General features: G+C 42.1%; 1 protein-coding gene across 1 annotated transcript; it reads right to left on the reverse strand.

Moving 5' to 3' along the window:
- Positions 1–208: 208 nt before the first annotated feature.
- Positions 209–22275, reverse strand: LOC109473334 (probable G-protein coupled receptor CG31760). The gene is made up of 11 exons (XM_019773200.1): positions 20968–22275; positions 11813–11996; positions 11197–11317; positions 10655–10851; positions 10289–10433; positions 8109–8177; positions 7644–7753; positions 5356–5570; positions 2556–2694; positions 815–920; positions 209–466 (listed from the first exon to the last, which is right to left on the reverse strand). Exons 1-11 carry the CDS (start codon positions 21599–21601, stop codon positions 209–211), a joined length of 2178 nt encoding a protein of 725 aa, XP_019628759.1. The 5' UTR covers positions 21602–22275.
- Positions 22276–23022: the final 747 nt, after the last annotated feature.

The following is a 23022-nucleotide window of genomic DNA, read 5'->3' on the forward strand; positions in this document are numbered from 1 at the left end:
GTGACAGACGGTCACCGCAACGTGGCTGAATAAACCTTTTGGTTGTGTAAAAAGAGCCTCTTCATTCATGTTTTTTAATACACCTATACATGTTTGCATAGGTGTATAGTGAAGGAGCAGAAAAAAATCTGCACAGACTAACGCATGTCGTGAATGTATGACTGTAAACTTGCAATAGTCCTGTTGTGTAGGTGGCCATCGTTTGGGACTATCTAAGGCCATGCTTTACCTCAATGGTAACCGGTCCGTTATCAGCTGCTACCGGGCTGAGTCCAGTATTCTGTGGAATCTGACTGTCCGCCAGGATCCAGTCCTCTATCGGTGTCTGCAGCTGCTGCCCGGGTTTCTTCGTCAGTAGGAACTTTCCCGATGTGGAACTGGCCGGTGTGCTCTTGGTCTGTGATGTCGTTGTGGTCCCTGTCTGTGTCAGATCCTTATTGCGCTTGCACTTGTAGATCATGTATACCTAGAACGACACACGCTTCATTGTCATTGTTTTAAAATTATTCCAACATTTACTACAAGACATGGTGACGGCACTCTCAAGAGGACAATAGCCATAATTTTCACCTGAATTAAGTGAGGAAAGTCGTTGAATTTAAAGTGCCTTTCCCAGGGGCACAAGATCGGTGGATTCGAACACGGGAACTTATCTTGGTTCCGAGTCGAACGCTCCGTCGGTACGCCACACAAATTTAAACCCACAGTCAGGGTCATTGTCAGGTTATCTATTCATTCTATTGTATAGATAAGATAAATTGAGACAAAAAAGGCAAAATACTTTGATAATATTTTGTTCCTCTAGACCCCGTACCTTACTACCAAAGAGCAGCCCGAGCATCATGGTGGCCGTGAGTTGACTATGAGCGAACAGCAGGACATACTGTACGTCAGGGTCGGCTGGGTCCTGGAGGAAGATCCTACAGGAGAGAGATATGGAGACAATATGCTAAGTCATGAACGCGCCGGTGCTGAAACTAAAAATGTCTTATATATAATTTAATGACTAGCACTATGTAGCTACATGTTTTCCTATCCCAAATCGTCTTTTTGAATTAGATTGACAGGTGATAAATTAAGCGATATTATGTAAGATTTGTGCGCCAAAACTGTAAATATAGATAATTGAAATTTTCTCATCTAGATTGTGATTTTCAATAACTTTCAACATATTAGCGTCGCTATTTTGCTTTTCAGGCGACCCAGCGCTGCGCGAGTATAAGTTGCGCCAGGCCAGCTGTATTTTTAGGAGGCTCCTAAAATGAATGTAAACAAACACAACATGGCCGCGATCTATCGCCGAGGAGTCGGCAGTTTTCTAAGACGTTTTTGCGGCGCAACGACGTTGATCTTTTACTCTTCAAATGTCATTATGAACCCAGGTAGGCGTAAGCAAATGTGTAAAACATATTTGAAAAGTGAAAATCTTATATAATATCGCTTTAAGGGCCCGATGTGTGATGTACAAAATGTACAGTGGCGTCAACCACACCGTTTCCCCAGACGACCTGAAGGTGTTTGTTCGTGTATGGCGCCTCCGTGCTGCAAACAACGTCTCCTTCATTTCCGCAAGTCATAAAATTAAATGCCACCGTCGGAGATGTCAAAGTAACCATCTGTCTCTACAAGCCGATGGAAAGATGCCTGGAAGTACTGCGTGTGGTTGTGACGTATTTATCTCCACCCACAACTCCTCCTACACAATGTGTGCATTAACGCTGCAGGAATTCGAACTTCAAGACCATTTCTATGTTTGATGTCTAGAACATTGCAATAAGTCCTACTGTAATTGCGGACATCACTCCAGCCGCTAGAACGCGAGAAAATCACGTTTTGGCCACCTAACCATTACCCCCAGCTTGTTATGTATAACCCATTAGCACTCACACCGTAGCAGTGCCCATTGTGTCTCTGACTCAGAAGAATTGCAGTCGTCAACTGTTACTCGCTTGACAACTGAACGTAGAACCTCATTCGGAAAAAAACACATTTTCCCAGACCCTCTAATGGAAGGTCTTTCAGGACCTGTCTCCCTGTAAATCTTGTGTCGCGAAGTACTGTCTAGTCTAATACATGTTACAATTTGCGAGACTTCAAAATTATTATACGTGCAAAGTATATAGAATATATGCCAAAAACTATTTCCGATACGACTTTTGCAACGAAATATAAGTTTGAGTTATGCATTGGCTGCAGGTAAGAAGTTGGTAAACTCCGAGAGACGACAGCTACATGCGTCACTGTTTGATGTGCCCGTAGTTTACACCAGCAGCTATGTAAGTTAGCACTCTCGGGCCGATTTACAGATCCTTACATCCGACCGTATTTCTTGGGTCTACCAAGGAGTCTTCTGGGACCAACATTTGTAGACAAAATTGGTCCCTCAAGAATTCTTGGATATTAGTGTGATGCTCAAACTGATGTAAAAGGCGAAATACAATAACAGCTTTTGAAATAATATCTCTTCCGCCCAACCTCTTCTATATTCCGTGTCCCAGATACACACGGCGTGCCACATACATCACGACGATGGGTTTTTAATGGAATACACCTACATGGCAATGTTGAGGAAGACAGATAGAAGTGTCTCGTTGTAGATGGCCCAGGTGATAAACTTGCTTTCATTGAACTCTGACGGGGCCTTGCGCACCACCCAGCACAGACGGATTCCCCAGACCAAGAGCAGGAGTTCGCCTGGACAGAACAGAACAGAACTGAGAATTAACACGGACACTAGGTTACAAAACTTGTGCCTCAATCCTACTAACTATGGCACTCTAAAAATGTTTCTATCGTGATGCACTCTGTCCAACTCTCTGTGCCATTCTTCAGCCATGCAGGAGTAACTCTAGCACTTTGATAACGACGGAATTACTTTTAGATCAATCAACTGTATATGTCAATAGTTCAAAAAATATTCCCTAGCAAGTTTTGAATGTCGACAGTAGTTACTGTACTGTGATGATTTGGTGCTGGCCCTTGGAGCAGCCACTTTCTGTAAAAAAAAGTCTAAGAGCTTAAGGTTGTGTCTAATGGACTACTGATGGTTTGCGTAATATAAGCATGTACGACGTACTCTGGCCATCACTTCATTTCGCTTGCCCTTTTGGCTGGGTTGGCTCGAATAGTTATTACTTTGGGGAAAACTGAAAAGTAAAGGTCCACATACATGCCATCAATGGATGCATTTTAGTCGAATGCACACATATATTGGTGGTTTCTCTATACTTTGCAAAAACACTTAACTCCTCAATGTTATTACCATAAGCATCAGTGTCATAAGTCCAGAACACTCGGACTCCGGAGATTACATGTTTACTTTACGATGTCGTTTGAAGTTGCCATTTTGAGTGCATGGCACTCGCTGGTAAAGTGTCAGGGGACTTTCAGGGTGGTGAAGGATCTGTAGTGTGGAATAAAACTGCCTCGGGCTGGAAGGACGCCACAAATCTCTCCTGAGACCAGCACTTCGTCTTAACACGGAACTCCGTAAAAAGGCTCTTTTAATCAAGAGGGAAATAGTCAATCTGGCTCCCGTGGGATCTCTCGAAATAAAGTGATTCTTCTTCACTGTGACCTTTTCTTTGACCTGTTCGGTCGGGTGCGGGCAGCCAATTTGAGTGACGCGTTATCAACACAGCAGGTGGCTCTCAGAATTGAGGCGCCATCAGTCAGCCATGGCCAGAGGCGGCACCAGCGTCTACTGCCTCGGCGACCGTGTTTACGAGGCATGTCTAACCCTTTAAGTCTTATCTTTCACATCCTGGATCGCAGCTTACATCCATAGAAAACGCTAGCTTTTGTGTGGGATGGACGTATTTCCATAAAAAAACGCTATCTTTTGTGTGGGAGGCACACGTCCGAACGTTATTTCTTCTCCTTTCTTGTGTTCGAGCATGACTGGTCATTCCAGTCACTCAAACATCGCCATTTTCGGATGTACGTAAGGTGAATAGCGATAGCAGCTATACCCCGTAGTTATATAGTCTTTGGCAGGTTAGAAATAGAGAGATGAATGGGTATACTTAATGCCATATATCGTAACAAGAAGAACACGTGTGAGATGAAGCGATGTGTCAGCTTGCTTGCTTATCCCACTGACGTTATTCAGAAATTTCACAAGACGGGCTTAACTTCAGTCTTGTACAGGAGTCTTGAGACTCATTTGTCACCATAATGACCAACCTATTTGTAGAACTCACACCCATTTATCGAATATATGTCAAGCAGAGGACAGGGATCACAATGAAGAAGTAGCTTTGTGCCAGCAATGACTAGGATATGTATCTCATAGGGTGACAGAAATCAAGTAGGAACATCTTCAGCCATTGTTTGTGACCTTGCCGAAGAGTAGCAGCGTCGCTACAGGTAACATTTTCAAAGCAAATGCATAATGTTTACCTTCGCATATGGTCTGCTCTGTTAATTCTTACTCAAATACATTCATATATGGTATCAGGAGTCTAAATTCTTCCTACTATAAAATTGCAACATTATGTAACCCAACACCAGTTACCATGGTGACAGATGGTCTGGTTCAGGTCATTGACAAGGTCATTGTTTGGAACGGAAGAAGAAACAGAGCAAAAACACAGAATATACAGAATAGAAAGAATTTGATATGCACACCTTGACGACGCCTACAATTCAGAAAACATCCCATACATCAGTCTAGATAGGGCGATAATTGGATAACACGCGCAACTACTTTGTTTTCCATTATTGCAGTCATAAGTCGTGGTTTTAATCACCGCGGTGGACCATGTAAGTCACATTAGCTTGCGGTAATGAACTTTTATTCCCTCGAAATGATGGCAGTTTGTTCCCGCCGGCTGATGGCATCAGGAGTTAACGGGAACTTAATATGATAAAAGCGCTGTCTAATGTCATTGCTGACATATGTTCAGTGTAGGTGACACGTGGAGATAATTTATATCATCATCGTTTACATGTACCTGTAAAAATACGTCATGGTACCGAATGGTGTATGATTGTGGATCTAGGCCCAGGCCTGGGTGAGGGAATCGAAATTCCGTCTCAAAGACCATATATACTTTCATTCATAGTAGATAGTATACAAGTAACTTGTGAGGAATTTTATTACAAACCTTTGCGATGTTATGTACTCGTAAAATGCCTACCAGATTTGTGTAGATAGTCTATCAAAAGAGTCGGTGGAAAATAGTCTTTCAAAGGCCATTTTGACCTCATATAATGCATATACCTTAGGACAGCATTTATTCCAAGCATTACGATGTGTGACTGACATTTACAACATGTAGGCCCGACACGTCCAAAGGGGACTCAGTATAACCGGATATATCTGGGATAGACTACATGAATCAACAACGTTACCAATGGCAGCGGAGTGATCCCACCAGTCGGACGAACACTGGGCGGTTTTGAGCTCCTCCCGGGCCCTGTTGATGACCACCCGCGGGGGGTCCACGATGGTGCGCACGGCTGCGTGGGCCGCGAAGATCATGACGATGCCGAGCAGGTACTTCATCAGGTCCTGGTCCGTGATGCGGACTGGTGCGGCCGACTTCACACGGAACACCACCGAGATTCTGTGGAGAAATAAAGTTTCAATGACAACAGAAACAGATGCAAGTTTGCTTACGGTACGGCACACACGGGAAAGCTTAAGGAGATACAGTGTAAGAGTTTCAGAACTCAACTATAACTTCACTGGTAATCCACTATCCTCTTGAGTCCATTTAGATGTAGATGATAAGCACAGTAACTAGTGGTCCCACGTGGAAACGCCGAAAGGGTATCGGCTGAGCGTGTCCAAATATATTTTCTTCGTCACAGTGGAAAGGTAAAAGGCTAGTTTAGACGTCATTCCATCCGCTCAATGACTAGGCGAGTACATTGTTCTGACGTTGGCATTTTAAACTCCCCACAGTGAGAATGCGTAAAAATAGACCTATGTTTTATTGCTACTTCAGTGCGCCACTTCATATGATGCGTATAAAAATCAAAGACGCGTTGGCTCAAAATCAATCCACTGGAGCATCATTTCGCCAATATCATCAATAAATGCAATTTCAAAAAAGTGCCCATTCGTATGTCTGTCATTTATTGCAGCCAAATCTCAAAATATATTTCCATATTTAGCTGACCTGGTAATGATTATGGGTAGCTATTGGAATTTATCAGACTTTCATAGCGCCCTTAAAATCAATGTTCAGGCCTCTACAACACCCCTGAAATCAAAGTCACGGTCATCGACTTACTAGCGAAATGTGTTTTTGTTCAAGATCCGGATCCCATTCACGCATTTCTTGACTTCTTGACCATCGATATCGATTTAAAGTGCAGCAGATGCCACACTACTGCTTCTTTTGGTACAAAGAATGATAGAGATTCTTCTGAAAATGAACCATCAGCCCAGTGTCGGCTATCTGCTGGTAATGCTGTCATTAGCATAGCAGACGTATGGCAAGTAGTAAAGTAGGGCCCCCGAGGATCATGGAAGAACATGAAATATTGACGAATTTCAATGAATTCTACACTATGACATTTTTCTTCAAAAAACGCAACAAGTTTTGACGAGATCTAAAGTACCAACTCAGTTTCCTCTAATCAAATAAGGTAACCAAATATAAGGTATCTTTCTGCACCGTTGATAGGCCCAGAATTGCTCTTACAAAATTGCATCTGTTGGTGGTTTGTACTGACACATCCATTTAAGCCCTCAGTCCCATTGAAGAGTTCTTACAGGCCGTAATTTAGTCCTTATTGGGGGCGGGAAGGGCGTCAGTATTCATTCGTCAAGCGTGATCTCATCATAGTACGTGCGTAATTCTTTGGTACAACGTTATTTTTGGCACAAATAATATTTTTCTTTCCATTGGATTGGACATTAGACCAAGTCTAGGATGACTTCGTGTACTATTGCACCTCTTGATCTTTCAAATGAATATCTTTTGACTTGACTCTATCCAGACATAAACTGGAAGATAGACATCAGAACAGCTTCCGGCCCGCCAATGCATATCCTGCTCTATATATAGCAGAAAATGATTGGCAACTTAGATAGCTTCGCTTTATCGAGCTATGAATCCCTTTATTCGTCGGTCCACCCATGGCTACAAGAGAAGTCTCGTCGAGCTAGCTATTCATTTCACGAAAATAGTTTCTTCCGACAGATCTGTAACACGAATTGATCTTTTGAAAAATGCCGTTACCCAGCATGCTGTTCACCAGCGCTTGTATGTGGTGACTTAAGATAAGACTGAGAGAGGAAACTTATGCCCTTGAAATCAGATTTTGAAAGAACAACCGGGGGTTTGCCCATTAGACCACCAAGAAGTGTGCATCACCTAAACATAGATATACACTTCCAAGTCGCACTTTACATTATATCCTAGCCGGAGGTCAGATCGCAACTGCAAATGTAACGTATATACCAAAGAAGCCAATGGTCGTCAAAATGAAAAATCCTTCTCCGATAAGTCGTCTTTAAGCTAAGCCGGAGGTCTTTTAGCTTTTAGAACGTTGACTTCAATTTCCTAAGGGCAGGAAAGTTTCACACATAATGGGAAGTGGCGGTGCCTGAAGCGTAGAATAACACCCTCATTTAGCTGTATGTGTGAGTGTGTAATATTTCTTGGGACAGTATTCCGCTCACGTACCTCCATGTTTTCAGCAGCAGAGCACCGTAAGCCACGGCAAAGCCCACCTCCCGGAACCACGACTTGAGTGTGCAGGTGATGACAGTGGGCGGAGAGTAAGCCACCAGAACCTGAGTACGGACGTTAGGAGTGGTAATGTGACGGTCAAGAGGATTAGATAAAACAATAGAAAAAGCCTCCCTCAATTACTACAAAAAGGCGTGTTCGTATTTTGTGTGCAAAATACAACTGCAGCAAGCATCATACAAAGTCCTGTAAAGCATTGTATCTTAGATGCTATATATTCTTAAAGAAGCAGGTAATTGATCTTCAGCAAGAAGAGGGACATGTACAGTTTTCATTTTCATACTAGGTCTTGACAAAGTTTGTGTCCGCAAACATTAGCATTTGTGTATGATGGGTGGAACAAACAGGCTTCCCCAGAGTAAACCACAGAAACGAGCGGTATAAAACAGGACATTTCACCGGGCAGTAGAGAAGGAGAGCTCCCAGGAGCACGAGCCGCAGTAGTACCGGACTCGCAGCCTTCAATACCTGAGAGGAAATATAAAAAAAACACGCAAAAGTAATCTCAGGAGCTAAATTGTCGTTAAACTGATGTCTTATATATCGCCTACTTCTCATCGCATGGTACATGTACTGTGCTATACGCTAGTGTAAAACGGTCGCAGCTGTGTGATTGGAGATCAAGGTTACGCATGGGCTACTGTATACTCTCTGGGCTGTCATTAATGTGATCTATAGACATCAATTTCACAGATGCATGGTGCGATAAATACTACGGTACAACAACTTTGGCAATGCGGGATCACGAGCGAGGGGACGGCGTGGAGTCTTAAACGTGTAAGGGATTTGAAGACTGTCTTGTCACTGACTTTACAATAGTGAAGACAGAGCTACCCATGCGTCACACAACTCTTATGATCTGTTTGGTATTATCCGTTGGTAGTCTTAAACATACACGACTATATCTCAGCCTTTGTAATACAAATCGATTGCTTACGTGCATTAATGATAGATATGATTTCAAGTATATCATGATCACCAGATGCATCTTTTTCCAGCGGGAAAACTAATACTTGAATTGCAAATACCATCAAGTCTCCGTTGAAAACCTAGATACGATTGTTCCTGGTTTAGTGTTCAGCTTTACTTACTAATAAGAGACTTCTTGACGCTTAAAATCTATAGTCCGGAACTTTTCACTTGCACGCGATGATGGCTTGGGGTTAGAACAAAGAGCCTTTAATGTCTCTTAAGAATTGTGAATTGTGTATCGTGCCAGGATTGGAATGGTAACAGGTGTAACTACAGCCGTCGGCTATCATTAGTGCGATTCTCCATCTGCCAGCTGAGACACCTAATGTTTATCAAAGTCATTTCAAATCCTCCCCAGAGGGACAAAATCAGTACTCTGGAACACTGGAAGCACGAGACATGTTTAACCGATTCCCGTCTGATAGAGTGTTGTGTGTAAAGCTTAACTCGAGAGCAGCCGTAATGTAGGGCATATATGCGACACGATCTTCGAAAGCATGCGGCGATTAATGGGATGGCACTCAGGTTCGTCTCTCATGGTATACGGAAAGGAAATGAACCATTCATTAAGAATAACATCAGTTAGGCCTCAGCAGGTAATTTTTATGGATGCCATCATCGCGCGTATTAATTTTTGCCTGACTTTGGAAAAAAAGACTTTGTTTTGCCCTCTGACAGTGTCAACATGCCGAAAATGGATAAATATGTTGTAAGTGCCTAGACAAGATAAGTTATATTTTTCGCGCATTTCTAGCAGATTCTAGCTTTCACGGAATGGGACAATCATAAGATACTAGCCAGGAGCTATAGTATATCAGTCACACTCTTCCAAAAACGATAAACTCACCAGAACAATAGAACCCATCAAGCTAATGGATTTAAGAGCACTGAATATGATATGAAAGTAGCTATCTTCAACCAAGGCCATATCTAAGTGGCACGATGTTTTTCCCGCGAATGCTGGCGACTAATGTGACACTCCCTAATTTTTATTGAGATTACTTTGGAGGTGGGGAAGTGCTACTGATGAAGGGCTTATCCTCTGTGTGTGGGCGGGCGGACGCCTGTGTTAACACGCTTGGAATGATGCTGCTAATGGAAACTCCTCTTTAAGAGAGACTATGAAGTTGTGTGCCTGATGAATCTGTGTGGAGAAGATTCCATTTAGATAATGAGGACAAGACCAAAAAGCTAGAAGACTTTGTACTGTGCAGTGATCTGTCATGTCGGGTGTTACCTTGAATATGTAGGGCGCCATTACCCGTGAGCAAGTGCCGTATGACTGATTTAGAAGTACTACCGGATTTACCTTGATTACATCCAAGAGATAAGCAGCATCACGCGTGAATAACAAGTAACAAGAGCTGATGACCCAGTTAAACTAAAACAAGCTCTATCTGCATCTTAAATATTTGATATAAGTTCTAGCATTCTCTAATGATACGTATAGATAAGGGAATCTTATAGGCTAAATGCAACGTACATGTAGGAAAGGTCATAAAGCAACAGTATCGATTTTTTTATTTATGTATTTTGCCACATAGCCAGATACCTACATAAAATATTTCTTCATGTTATACAATATGTTATCTTCCATGTGACCTCACCTTGACGTCGGCGTATTTGAACGTGAACGTGAGCAGTACGGGGATGATGAGGCTGACTATCAGCACCTGTGCACCCAACACGCCGGTACGCAGTGTCCAGTCCCACTCCAGGATACATGGGCGGTCATCCAGGCATTCGTCACAACTACATACAACAGGCGATGTATTAGAGATGTGATTAGAGATTGAATAGGTATTGTCATTTCAGATATACAAATATTTATCTCAATGGCTTAAGCGTATCGCTCATTACCGGAATCCACCGATTTACTATGGCAATACATCTTATCGTTTTGATTTTTTTTTCAAAGGAAAAATCAGAGATAGCATATCAATGTTTTTATGAGGATTTGAACTCTTGATTACCCAGGGCTACATCGCAGACATGAGAAGGACTTATCGTAGTCATTCGTGACGCCGCTTTTCTTGCTCTTGTAGTGCTGCTCGACGTCCGTTCCGTTGTAATAGGGTGTTGAAGAGGTCGTGTCCGGAAAGTAGAAGCCTTTCTTACACTCACAGCGGTAGGACCCCACCCTGAAGCCGAGCCCTGAGATAGGTACACACTAACAAAGAACAACAAAGTTACGGTTACAGAAGCAGATGTGTTGGTACACTAGGTCATTGTACATGTAGGTCATTGCTGATGACAACGCTATGCCCTTTCCACATTCAACGTACTATTAGCAACCAGTGCAACGAGACGGACATCACTGTAAGATCCTTTTGATTCAACAAGTTGCTTCAAAATTTTAGAAGCCATGTTCAGGCAGCGCAGACGAATGAGAATTCTTTATCGACACGGAAATATACATAGACGCTCGTAAGGACTTATAGAAGTCACCAAGGTACTGACACAAGTTAAGGTAGCCTAGAATATAACATATATTATCGTCACATGGAAAGTGTACCTTTGTAGTATCTCGCTTGCACTTGTGTGAATTAGCAAAAACGTTCCTCTCTTCTCCAGACATATCGGCACACTGGTTAACATCTACCTGTCGCAGGTCAATGTCGATTCCACTCGTGGCCCTATGATGTGAAAACAACGGGATAATCATTTTACACTTTCAGTATTACCGACATTCATACAATATAAATATCTAACGTACCTGCTATTTAGAGGGCTTTGTGGGTCAGCACAAAACTGAGTGAACAATAATCATGTAAACGTACAATGAATCCAAAGACAAGATAGTTTTGGCTGCAAATCATCTACTCTAGAAACCATAAACCAGCTAGAATGCTGCTGGCAGCTACTTTCCAGTCTTGATGCAACACTGACAAAAATGTTTTTATCTATTCATTCATTTTATGTTATTGGTTCAGCTGTACAAAAGACAGACAGGGTTGCCCAACTAGTTTTACAAGACTATTTTAAAGGGATAACCCTGGAAAGAAGGGCAATAAGCTACATAAGATAAGGACTTTAAAATCAAAGTTATCAACTCATTACATCTACAGGATTATCTATTCATAAATACACAAAGGTTCCATCTATCCCAACGAACATAGCACAGCACCTACTTGAAGTAGTAACTGTCGTTTCTGTATCCAAAGACGGGCACAGTGAAGGTCATCATCCATATGTTACCGCCTCCGCAGTCGAAGTACGGCAGGCTCCAATGGCCGTCCTCGTAGCTGACCAGCAGGGACGAATCTTCTACCGGCTCCGCATGAGCTGTGGTGTTGTATCTCTGTGTGAACAGACCTGTACAAAACAAACAAACAAACAAAAAACAAACAAAAATCGAACATCGTTTATCAATATTTATGTCATAAGTAGATTTCATAAATATTCTTATACAGACACTCTTATATGAGGTTATAAGTATGATGCAGTGGGAATTATCTAAGTTCGACAACACTATGGTTACATTAACATTTATGTGTCATTTAAATGAATGTTCTATTCCGATGATGAATGTGCTATTCAGGCAATTAGAAAGATGATGTATTTTGATGTATTTGAAATCACGATGAAGGCAATTAACTATCGGTTTTAGGAAGATTACTGCGATTCATTATGGATGGTTGTGAGCAAGATAAGATGCGACAAATATTAAGATAATTTCCCCTGATGCTACAAATTACTGCCTTATACATATAACATGTACGTACACCATCTTCTGTGCAATTATAGAATAGTGAATCAACGACAAGTACATTTACAATCATTGTAAATCAACAGCCTACACAAAGATGGCGGTCATGAATTTTGTCTACCTTGGACAGATATGTGGTTACAAACTACAATCAAGGACACGTTAAACTATCTTAAAACGACTCTATCTATCTATCTATCTAACTATAATTCCTCGGAAATTTACAGTTGAAGCACAGTCGTTACGGTAACCTGTTGATTTTCCATTTCCCATATTGAGGACGTGACGAAAACACAGCAGCAGAAACCCGTCAATCGATAGAACCTCAAAGACAAGCAGTTAGACGTTAATGGCATGTTTGGTCAGCAAGGGAGGCACGACCTAGCGCTCACACGTTCAGCCAGGGGTTTATTTCTGTGCAGTACGACAATCAGGACAGTAGTAATGTATTGCGCTAGGACGTCTGATGGGCTGTACAACTGTCTGGCTGGTCAATCAAAGGACTGCGTGATTGAGTGAGGCTAAATGAGTTTGGCACTCTGCGACGTTGCCTGCCATATTCATCTGCGCCTCTCAGAGCGCTCTGTGACTTATTCAAGCATGCAGGTCTTTTGACGTGAACGATGCTGGGCATTCCTGTTCTTGAGACGCGGAAATTACTCGGATATTGCCACAATATTGCACCAGTATTTATAAGTAAAATGTATTTTATGCCTCATTATATGACTGTATACGATCTGTCAAGAAACTGTCAAGTTAGTAAGTGTTACCATGCAAAATTGTCGACGTGTGACCTTCCAGAAGTGAACAAGATTTACTAAGAAGTCTTTTGATTTATAATTAGTTGTATTAATATGGAATTATAGGACTATTATCATGCCACGATCTCCCCGGGCCCCCACTTTGTAATATGTTAAACTTAATTTTCCACTCGATAATCTTGAATCATAACACATACACCAGACGAACGGTGTTTTAACAAGGATCCTGTCTTGTTAGATTATCTATGTAAATCATTATCAGGTAATGAGCACGTAAGATGGAAGGATTAAAGGGATAATTGTGTTCCTGTGAAAAATACGCTTGTTGACAGCACTCTCTAATTAAAATGGATCCGCAAAGCATAATAAATTATCGTTATATCCAAACTAGTACTATTATAAAGATATGCTTGATTAAGCAAACTAATTCAAGAGTTTGTCTATTGGGTCTATTCACACCAAGCATTATTCTGAGCACGTTCTACAAATTATCAGTGCTATATGATTGTATCAACATGAATTGCTTGTCGTCGATGTTGCACGCAAAACTGTTTCTGTTTTAGTCCCTATAAACTCTTACAAGGTAGGGGCCTAACAGAAACAGTTCTTTCAGCGACATGCAGTCATCAGATTACCCAAGAATCTCGTTACTCTATGACGAGTCAGGTATGATTTGATCAATAGTTGATTACGTTCACAAAGACTCCATAATCCTCCAATATCATAGCATCATGCAGACGCCCTTACCCTGGTAACCAGAAGTCTCGCTATTCCCTATAGACCTCTCTTTACACGGCGCGAAAGATTAGGTTTATGCTGTAATTCGTCTTGCTTTCCTTTTCTTTCAGCAGCTAAATCCCCTTAGCTTACGCAAATGGACTAGGTGCCCGTGCCACGGCAGCCAAAGATCGATCTCTTCTTAACGTGAAATGATGTGTCTTAAGCGGAGGCGCGCTGTGTACATATGTGGGGAGATTCTGGCCGAGATCTAGAGACATACGGCAATGGACAATATGCATTCAATATTGAATGTGTTATCGCCGAATACACGATATAGCCCCATATATCACAATGAATGTAGAACTATCTGGATGAAGATGTCCTTGTAGGGAGAGGTCTAACGTAGGCTAAAGCCATGTCCAGCGAAGGCACAATCAGTTCCGTATGATAAACCATAACTTGATGAGAACCCAAAGCTAGAATAAATCGACACGGCATGATATATGATATACAAACAGGTCAAGGGCACATCACACACAAACCGTGGCCGTTCCATTTTACTGAGTAATACTTGATTACGATAACCTTCGCCCAGAGAAAAAAGGTTTACAATGGAAACTACCACCCTGCATGAAGAACAAAAGCAAACGAAATGGCTTGAACTTGAATAACCTGTCACACCTGACATTCAAACGCCAGCATGTCTAGTCAACTGGCTGTTAGAATATTTATCTGCCAATTTCCACAGTGCATTATCTTGTAACATTGCTGAACAGACGTTCGTAGGTCAAGCTGCCGACATTTTGTCCCAAGATTTAAGTTTCCAGTCATGTCGTACCGTACCCGGAGGTATATGACATGTAGAATACATTCCGTTTTAAATGGCCTGAGGATCTGTGCCAGGATAGATAGCAACTTTCCTCAACGCTGCGTGTGACGTTTCACTCAGTGCCTACATTGACCTTAGGGTGATCCAGGTATACTCTTGTCCTATTCATGAACATGGCCAGCAGATCTTCTTTGTGTTTTCAGAAGATCATCTACTGTGAGCTATTTAATGTGAGCTATCTAAAGATATTCATTGCATCTACTGTGAGCTATAATTAAAGAGATATTGCTTTAACTAAGCGGAAATTATATTCATTGCGTCTACTGTGAGCTATCTAAAGCAATATTGCCTTAACTAAGCGGGAATTACAGCTGTACAGTAACGTTATTACCCGGAACATCCTCGATCTAATATAATGCTCTTTTACCATCTGGCTACTTATGAGACTCCCTTACCACCTGGCTACCTGCCAGAACAAGTTAAAACTAAAGTGGAACGGGTAATACGTGCCTCGGCAAGTCCCCAATTACCTGAAGGGGATTTTCATTGTTTTGGACACGATATTCTCTTCGAAATTACCATGGAGCCAAGAGAGTTCCACTACATTTCTAAGTTTAATTGCATTTTGGCACACTTGACTTGCCAAACTTATAGTAGCCCCTACATTACCCTTGCTTGGTTGGAAGAGTAAAGAGCCGCTTTGTAGCTGTTTTATGTACTTTCTTAATGTGGTTTCTTGTGCCCATTTCTGACATATTTATTTTACTTCTTACCCTCAACCATCTTCCTTGACCAGGTTCTTACATCATAAATTTACCTAGCTTAAAAAGATTACCAACTTCAATTATAGTCATGATGGGGTGCGCCATGCGCTCGTGAAGATATTGCTGCTTTGGTGGGTCGTTTGTATCGTAAACGATTCAAAATGTGCCATTAAACGTAATGCCCAGGCTTCTGTGTATGAATAGGCCAAAATTAGCCTGGGAAAGCACTTTAAGCTAAGTCACCATGTCAGTCGTTAGCAATACGGCAAAGTGGAGCTGATACAAAAATGTGAAAGTACGCCAGGCGTTGACGAAACCTTCATCCTAGCGTGCAACTTTAGCAACATTCTAACTTTTTATGTCCTTTACCAGAAGGCTCCCACGGCCATATATATGCATGTTTAGTACGTATTGTGTGATATACAATTGTGCTCCTTCAGCTGCCTTTGCGACCTTTGATCCGACTGTAGGAAGGATTATGATGGTAATGCCATTGACGTCTAAAACTTCGCCCGTTAGTAGCAACAGTAACTTCGACCGTATAGCCTTTATGTGAATTGATGTAGAAAGTTTTTACATGGGTGTAATCCCTGACACCGTGACGCATGTACGAGTGGTGTGAGTTGTGCGTACGGTACAATATCTAGTGCACCGCGACGTGAACTTCAGCTGGCCTCTGGCTAGATGGATAACTACGGCATTAGCTGTTTCACATTCATCGCTCATAGGAGAGCCCAACCCCTATCAATCAGACATGATGTTTGTTACAAATCTCATTTACAACAAGTTGCCCACAAAGCTGTTGTGTTAATTATTTTTGATTGGGAAGATTGAATGGGCAGATTTCTAGTAGCAATCAGATTTAGGAGATGATCAAGTTCCCTTCCTATCCGATGCATATACAGATATGGGTGCTATTTTATGCTTTACAATTAGATTACCCAAATACTCCCTGATGTACACTTGAATCAGAGCTTGGGTCCTTACTGACTGAAGCCTCAATTTACCTAATGCATGCCATGATGACAATGGCTTTACTACTACATTGAAGTGTAGCTATATTCGACGCGGTTCCGGTCCCTTCAATATCGTGGTATATCGTTTTACAGACCCAGTCAGAATACACGTGGGTAAACTTGTAATTGTTTGCTCAAAAGGCGGCATTGGGGGAAAACTATGTCTTATCTCTTCTCACAATTCCAATTACTATTGAAATACGCAGTGAGTTTGCTTCATTCATTATTTAACGCCTGCAGCATCCGATGTCGACCTGCTTATTACTTCGTCATGGCTGCCCCAGATTGACGGTGGTCATTTTTACGAGCTTCGTCTCTAGCGACCTTCATCAAACGATAGCTACAACAGGTAAAGAGGACGAATCGGTAAATAACTTATGAGTACGTCTGATTATAGTGTCCTTCATCGCAGATATGGGGGGAATCAGTGATGAAATCCGGTCTTAGCGTATCAAGAACCAGGGACTTGGGTTTAGCAATCACGTTTTTCCATCACATCAGATGTAATTAGTCAAAGTACACAGCCAATCCGGAGAAGATACCCTTGGGTGCAATGCAGTCTCGCGGCAATCGATCAACGATATACTTTTGGACTTACCCGAACGGACGGTCACAAGATTTGCAATGGTACGTCTGGCTTTGGAAACTGCACCTATAAAGTCCTGCCAGATCGCATTTTGCTTACAGAGTATTTTTTTTTCGTTTCACACAATGAGGAACAGTAAAGATAAATGTTCTGAAGAGGTAGTAGTAAATGGTTTATTGATAAAGTAGTACTAGTAAATGGTTTATTGATAAACAAATAACAAATCGGCTTTGCAGCAATAGCTGAATAGGTAAAGCTCCTCTACATATATATACCTCGGATCACTTCATATCAAATGCATCATCATGATGGGATTTGAATACACATTATTCCACACTGTTATGCACATGTATTGTCCCCGTATGAAAGATCAGGCCACCAACTCACTACCAATTACCACGGATGAAAAATGATTTAGCGTCCCACTTAGTTTATCTTCCTCCCGTTGGTCAGTAATTGCTCCGAATGATAATCCGTCCACTTGGCCCAGATGGCCCATTTATAACTATCAAGATCGTAATTTCATGTGATCGGTTCTGTCTCCAAGCTCTCAGGAGTGACAGAAATTGTACGGGAATAGTGTGATCTGGACTGAAAGGTATTTTCAAAGATCCGTGTCTTGCCCTGAAAAAAGCTCAAGTCCGTGACGGAGTAACGGAGATGTGTTCTAAACTTCTTCTTGTATATTGACTAACTACGTTAAATAAAGGCACCTAATGCAATTTCGGGGAGGAGGCAAAACTGGATTTTCAAGGCCAATTTGCTGGTCGTTCTTTTAATGTAGTAAGTTGAGTAAATCCTAGCTCATGAATAACATTGCATACTGATATCTGTGAGGCAAACATGCGACGTCACTGACGGATGTCGGTTGCTTGTTTTGCATCGTAACCTGGCTCTAGCTAATTATGAGTGGTACAAAAATAGAGACACATCACATAGCTTGTTCTTAGGTTATTTCAAACGCTTCAGGTATGAAATGACGAAATATACTAAGAGCTTGCAGTAAATATCAATATCAGACTTATTTCCTCATCCAGGATATTTTTTTGTTTTACCACTATGACATTGCATTGAATGCCTTTAAGTTTAACTGTTTTTTTAATCGAGCTTGGTAGACATATTTGAATGTTATCTGAAATGCACATGACTTTTGTTACCTTTCATGTCGCGCACGTATGAGTGATGTTGAGGTAAAACCGATAGGAATATGTGTGTTTACTCAACATTTGAAGTTTCAGTGACTTTGTTTGCTTCTAATTAGGTTACATTGATTGAGTTCACATGTAAGAAATAGACATCATGAAAAATCAATGTGTAATGCAATTTGGCTCCGGACGCAAGACTCGACAATATAGATTTCTAGTCAGTAAGAAGTCTTTGTTGAATTAGAAACTGGATTAAAGGTAGAAATCTGCTACATACATAATGAAGATGACACGAAAAGTGCACCACCTTGGACAGACCGCTCAATAAGGGGGGAAAGGTACATTTTATTTGGACTACTTTCCTCTGGGACATTGGACAAAATTGCTCAGAATGGAGACTTCAAACGAAGAATTATGGCTTGATCTTTTTTATAAGAAGTTACATACCGGTCACAAATAGTTTATCTGGTTTTAGAACAATTTGCAAGAACGCTATATGACGCTGAAAAAACTAACATATGACATAGATGTATCACTGGTGGAAGATTATTCGCCCACAAAATATATGAACCAAAACCAATATTTTACCCGTGAATGCGGCACGTCCTACCAATTCTACTTGGCCTTCGTCTTATCTCTGAGGCAGGCAATTATGCCAGCTGGGAAGAAAGCCGTTCAAACTCAGATGACAGCTCAGTGAAGGTAACGGGGTCAATAACTACCCACCCCTGAAAGGGTAAAGCATTAACCTTTTCTACCGGCCGCCCCAACGACATAGGCGGCGTGCAGGGGCCGATAAAGGCACTTGAGCAACTCATCTGCTGCAATCATTCATCATGTCGCGCACGTATGAGGCATTGGTGCCAGGGTGGCGCTGAGCGTACTCACGTTATAACTACTAAATGGTTCCCATGGAAAACGATAAATGTCGTAAAGCATGCAGAGCATACAATTTCATTAATATTCAAACCAGTTTTAACCTTTTCTTTTAATGGTATATTGAGTCAATGATAAAGTACATATCAGTGGAAATGCATGCTCACTTTGAAACAGATGGTATAGTAATTGTTCGTTATAGCTAGCGTCTGTCGGTTCTAAAATAGAATAGAAAATAATAAGATCAAAACGGGTGAAACATACGATCAGTTTGTGTAGTAAGTGCAACTATCTGTCAAGTGTCCTCACAAATTGACACAATCCACCCGTGGAACCGCAGTATGCTACAGCTCGCAGTATAATGAATAGGGCGCTTTGAAGACAATTTCCAGCGACATCGCGCTCCTAATAGCAGTATTTGTCAAGATATCTGTGGGAGAACTTATCAAATGCTAGTTTGTAGTCATCGGTGCGGGAGGTCGCATAGATCCTCCAGTGTCCCGTCGTCTTTGAAAACTTTAGGAGACATTAGTTTTGCTTTGATTTCTTTGGTTAGTCTAAGTGACCATGAAAGGAAAGCGCATGTAAAAGTCCATTTCGTATCCTTTTTTTACTTGCGAGAATGGATACAAGTACATGTAACCCATGAAATATGAGAATGGCGCAACTTTAACTGGTACTGTGCCAAACCAATACTGTATTTGCGCAGCTGGAGCTAAGTAGAGAGGACTGATACCTCCTGTCTGGTATCCTACAAGGTAATTCATGTTTCACATTATCACACAGCGATAGGATCGGCAGGTGCAGTGGAGATGCATTAGTACGTTTCCCCTGACAGACACCACACATACGTGCTGAACTACGACTGTTCAGAGACTATAAACAGTTTCTACGTGGTCTTCTGAGAATTCAGTAAATGTCGTTGGCAATATATCTTTAACACATGCCAGGTTTTTTCGACAGTAAATGAGATGACCTACGTGCGAGATAATGGCATATGTAAGACGAACATCAATTTGACGCCATGAGAGTTTTTGGGTGGCCGTGACGGTGAATGAATTGTTGATAAAGGGGGTAACAGAACCGGCATTCTAACGTACGTATCGGTCTGACTCGATGATACGAACATGTCCACTCCAATTTCTCTCATTTTTATATGACAAACTACGCGGATATTGTCATATATCAACGACATGAATAAAATCGATCCACTCGGTTTGAAAAATTGGGTTACCTTTCTCGTGATAAGGGTTATGTGACTCCCAAGGTTGATTGGATATGCTGTGTTGATTTCTATGTCAAGGTGAAAGTATAGCTGCATGTACAGGCAGATATATAACAGCCGCTGTACCTTCTTGCATTTCCAAGGACAGAATGAGGTCAATATCTACCCAAACTTCCTTTCATTGGGTAATCAAAATTCATAGCGTGGTCACCAAACAGAGCTCAGCACTCAACCGATGCCATTATGTGTAATTACGGAGCAATTCTTGCGATGAATGTGTCAGATAGAATGATTCAGCGCTAAACATCGTGGTCTGATCAACACTATCGATTCGGCAACAATTCGAAGAAATAAACGTCATCTTAGAAAAATCAATATGTGAAACAATCAAAAGTTAATTACTAGATGGGCAAGAGCAATTAATAATTTGCGTTTCTGGCCGGTCTCTGTTGATTGCTTGTCGATACTTGAATGCTTTATATATTACCGTCTTACCCAAATGATGACATGTGGGGTGATATACGTGTGAGAATGACTAAGAAATATTGAGGTAGCATCACAGTGGCCTGAACAGGGCAAACTCGATGATATTGTATGATTCAAATTCACAGGTCCCCTTACCGCCACGGGTGGTACATGTAGAATCATGACTTACCTATGGTAACGTTTCCCCTGCTCCTCTCCATGGCGTTCTTCCTGACCTCGTAAAACCATTCTGACTCCTCTCCCGTGTAATCATACTCCACGGACAGATCCTTCACGTTGATCCTGCCGTCCTCCGTTCTGTAGGCGTACGGACAGAAGAGTCGATGATCCCGGAACTCCCACTCCGCGTAACAGTTCCCGGCACCAAACAAGGCTCCGTCCGCCTCCACCATCGATCTTACCGCCTCGAAGAAGAAGCTTTCGGAGTCCACAATGTTGGGCATGTTGTCCTTCCAGAGCCGGGTGAGGAAGTTAGCGCGGTTAACCGCCACCATGGCCTGGGGACGGAAGCGTTTCCTGCCATAGTCGAGCACAACGCCTTCCCCCAGATTCAGCGAGGTCCCCGCAGAACAGTTGTCTTTGTTTCGTTCGACGTCTTCGACGTACTGCAAGAATCTGTCCACGATGTCAACATCGGGACTGATGCTGCTCCTGTTGCCCTGCTCGCCGTCGGACACCGTGGCCCCAGCCGTCTGGATCAACAAGAGGGCCGTCCACACCAGCACAATCTCTCCGCTCATTTTTACAGAATCAGGATGTAAGCAAACTGTGTCCTGCTTATCAATGGGAGCTAACCAAAGCATATGACATGGCCCGTGGCCAACATCCGGCAAGAGGATTTCAAGCAGTCCCAGATTTGCCTTTTATCTTAAGAGGCCATAGATCACCTGTCTTGAGACAGCAGCTCTGTTGATGACCCATAGACTAGTAAATCACGACGTGTGGCCCGTGCCGAGAACAGGAAGATCCAGACGTAAGATAAAAAACCTTCTCCAGCTGTGAAAAACGCTACCATCAAAATGTTTGATGTCGTAAATTTTGTTGCGGCAGCAGATTGTGCGTGGAGATAACCCTCTTGAAGAGAAAACAACAGGATGGCAGCTGTCTCTGTTATCACCCAGCACACGTCTTGTACTGAGAAAGCGTAATTGAGGAGCACAGCGGTCGGGCCACGTACGAGCACTGAAAAGTACAAATCTACCTACACCTCAAGAAGTAACTACAGGACAGGAGCTGGCTCCCCACGACGTCCCCTTCTCTCTGTCAGCCAGCACAGTACAGCAGACCGGCAGTCCAGCTAACCTGTACTGACGCCTTCACCTGTCAGCACGACCGTCTTCCCAGGCGGGGGCAGCGTGCCTTGCTCCTGACATTGGGCTTATCAATCTCTCCTTCCCCTCATCGTTGTCTCGCAGCCATTCGTCATTGATCCTAAATTTCAAATCTGCAACAGCTACCTTTGAGAGCACTATAAAGGCTCTAACGTCACTGAGACTGTACCATCTTATATTTATGTAGGGGTGAGACTGAATATCCACAGTGCAATCAAACTATAATCAGTGTGCCATATGGTAATTAGCCTCGACGACAAATGAAAATATAGTATTTATATGTGCAATTCTGAGTGCGATCGAAGAAAAACAGCATGTGTGCGGTAATTTCCAAAATCCCTCAGTAAGGTTTATTGCGGTTAAATCAATACTATAATTTCCAAACATGGCAATATTGGTTTATTTGCCAGAAATAATGATATATCGCGGTTGGTTACACCGGGCGCCGAGGGTCTGATTAACCGTGTCGTTTCTTTAACGTCTGCCAAGACGTTTGGATAAATAGAGGTTGTCAAAAACTTGCTACTAACCAATTACCTCAATTACGATACGTATATATAACCACAGCCTTCAGTTGAAATGAATTTTAAAAAAGTTATAGGAAGAATCATATTGATCATTATCATCTCCGATGAAATCACCTTCTGGTGAGCACTGCGTAGTTATAGATTAAATCCTCCTCACAAAAATGGGAAGATCGATCAGGAAACACCGCGGGATAGATACATGATCACCATCAACACCCCCTCTTAACTTTCCCCTGAGCTGTTCCAATTATATCATTGGTCGGCCTGTATTGTAATTGTTCCTTCGATACGATAAATGGGATGTATCCTCGGCATTCTGTGGAATCTCCAGGCCTGGGTGCTGGCGGGAACGATAAAGAGAGATTG

Source organism: Branchiostoma belcheri, unplaced genomic scaffold (genome assembly GCF_001625305.1).
Source record: "Branchiostoma belcheri isolate BF01 breed outbred unplaced genomic scaffold, Haploidv18h27 scaffold3, whole genome shotgun sequence".
NCBI lineage: Eukaryota > Metazoa > Chordata > Leptocardii > Amphioxiformes > Branchiostomatidae > Branchiostoma > Branchiostoma belcheri.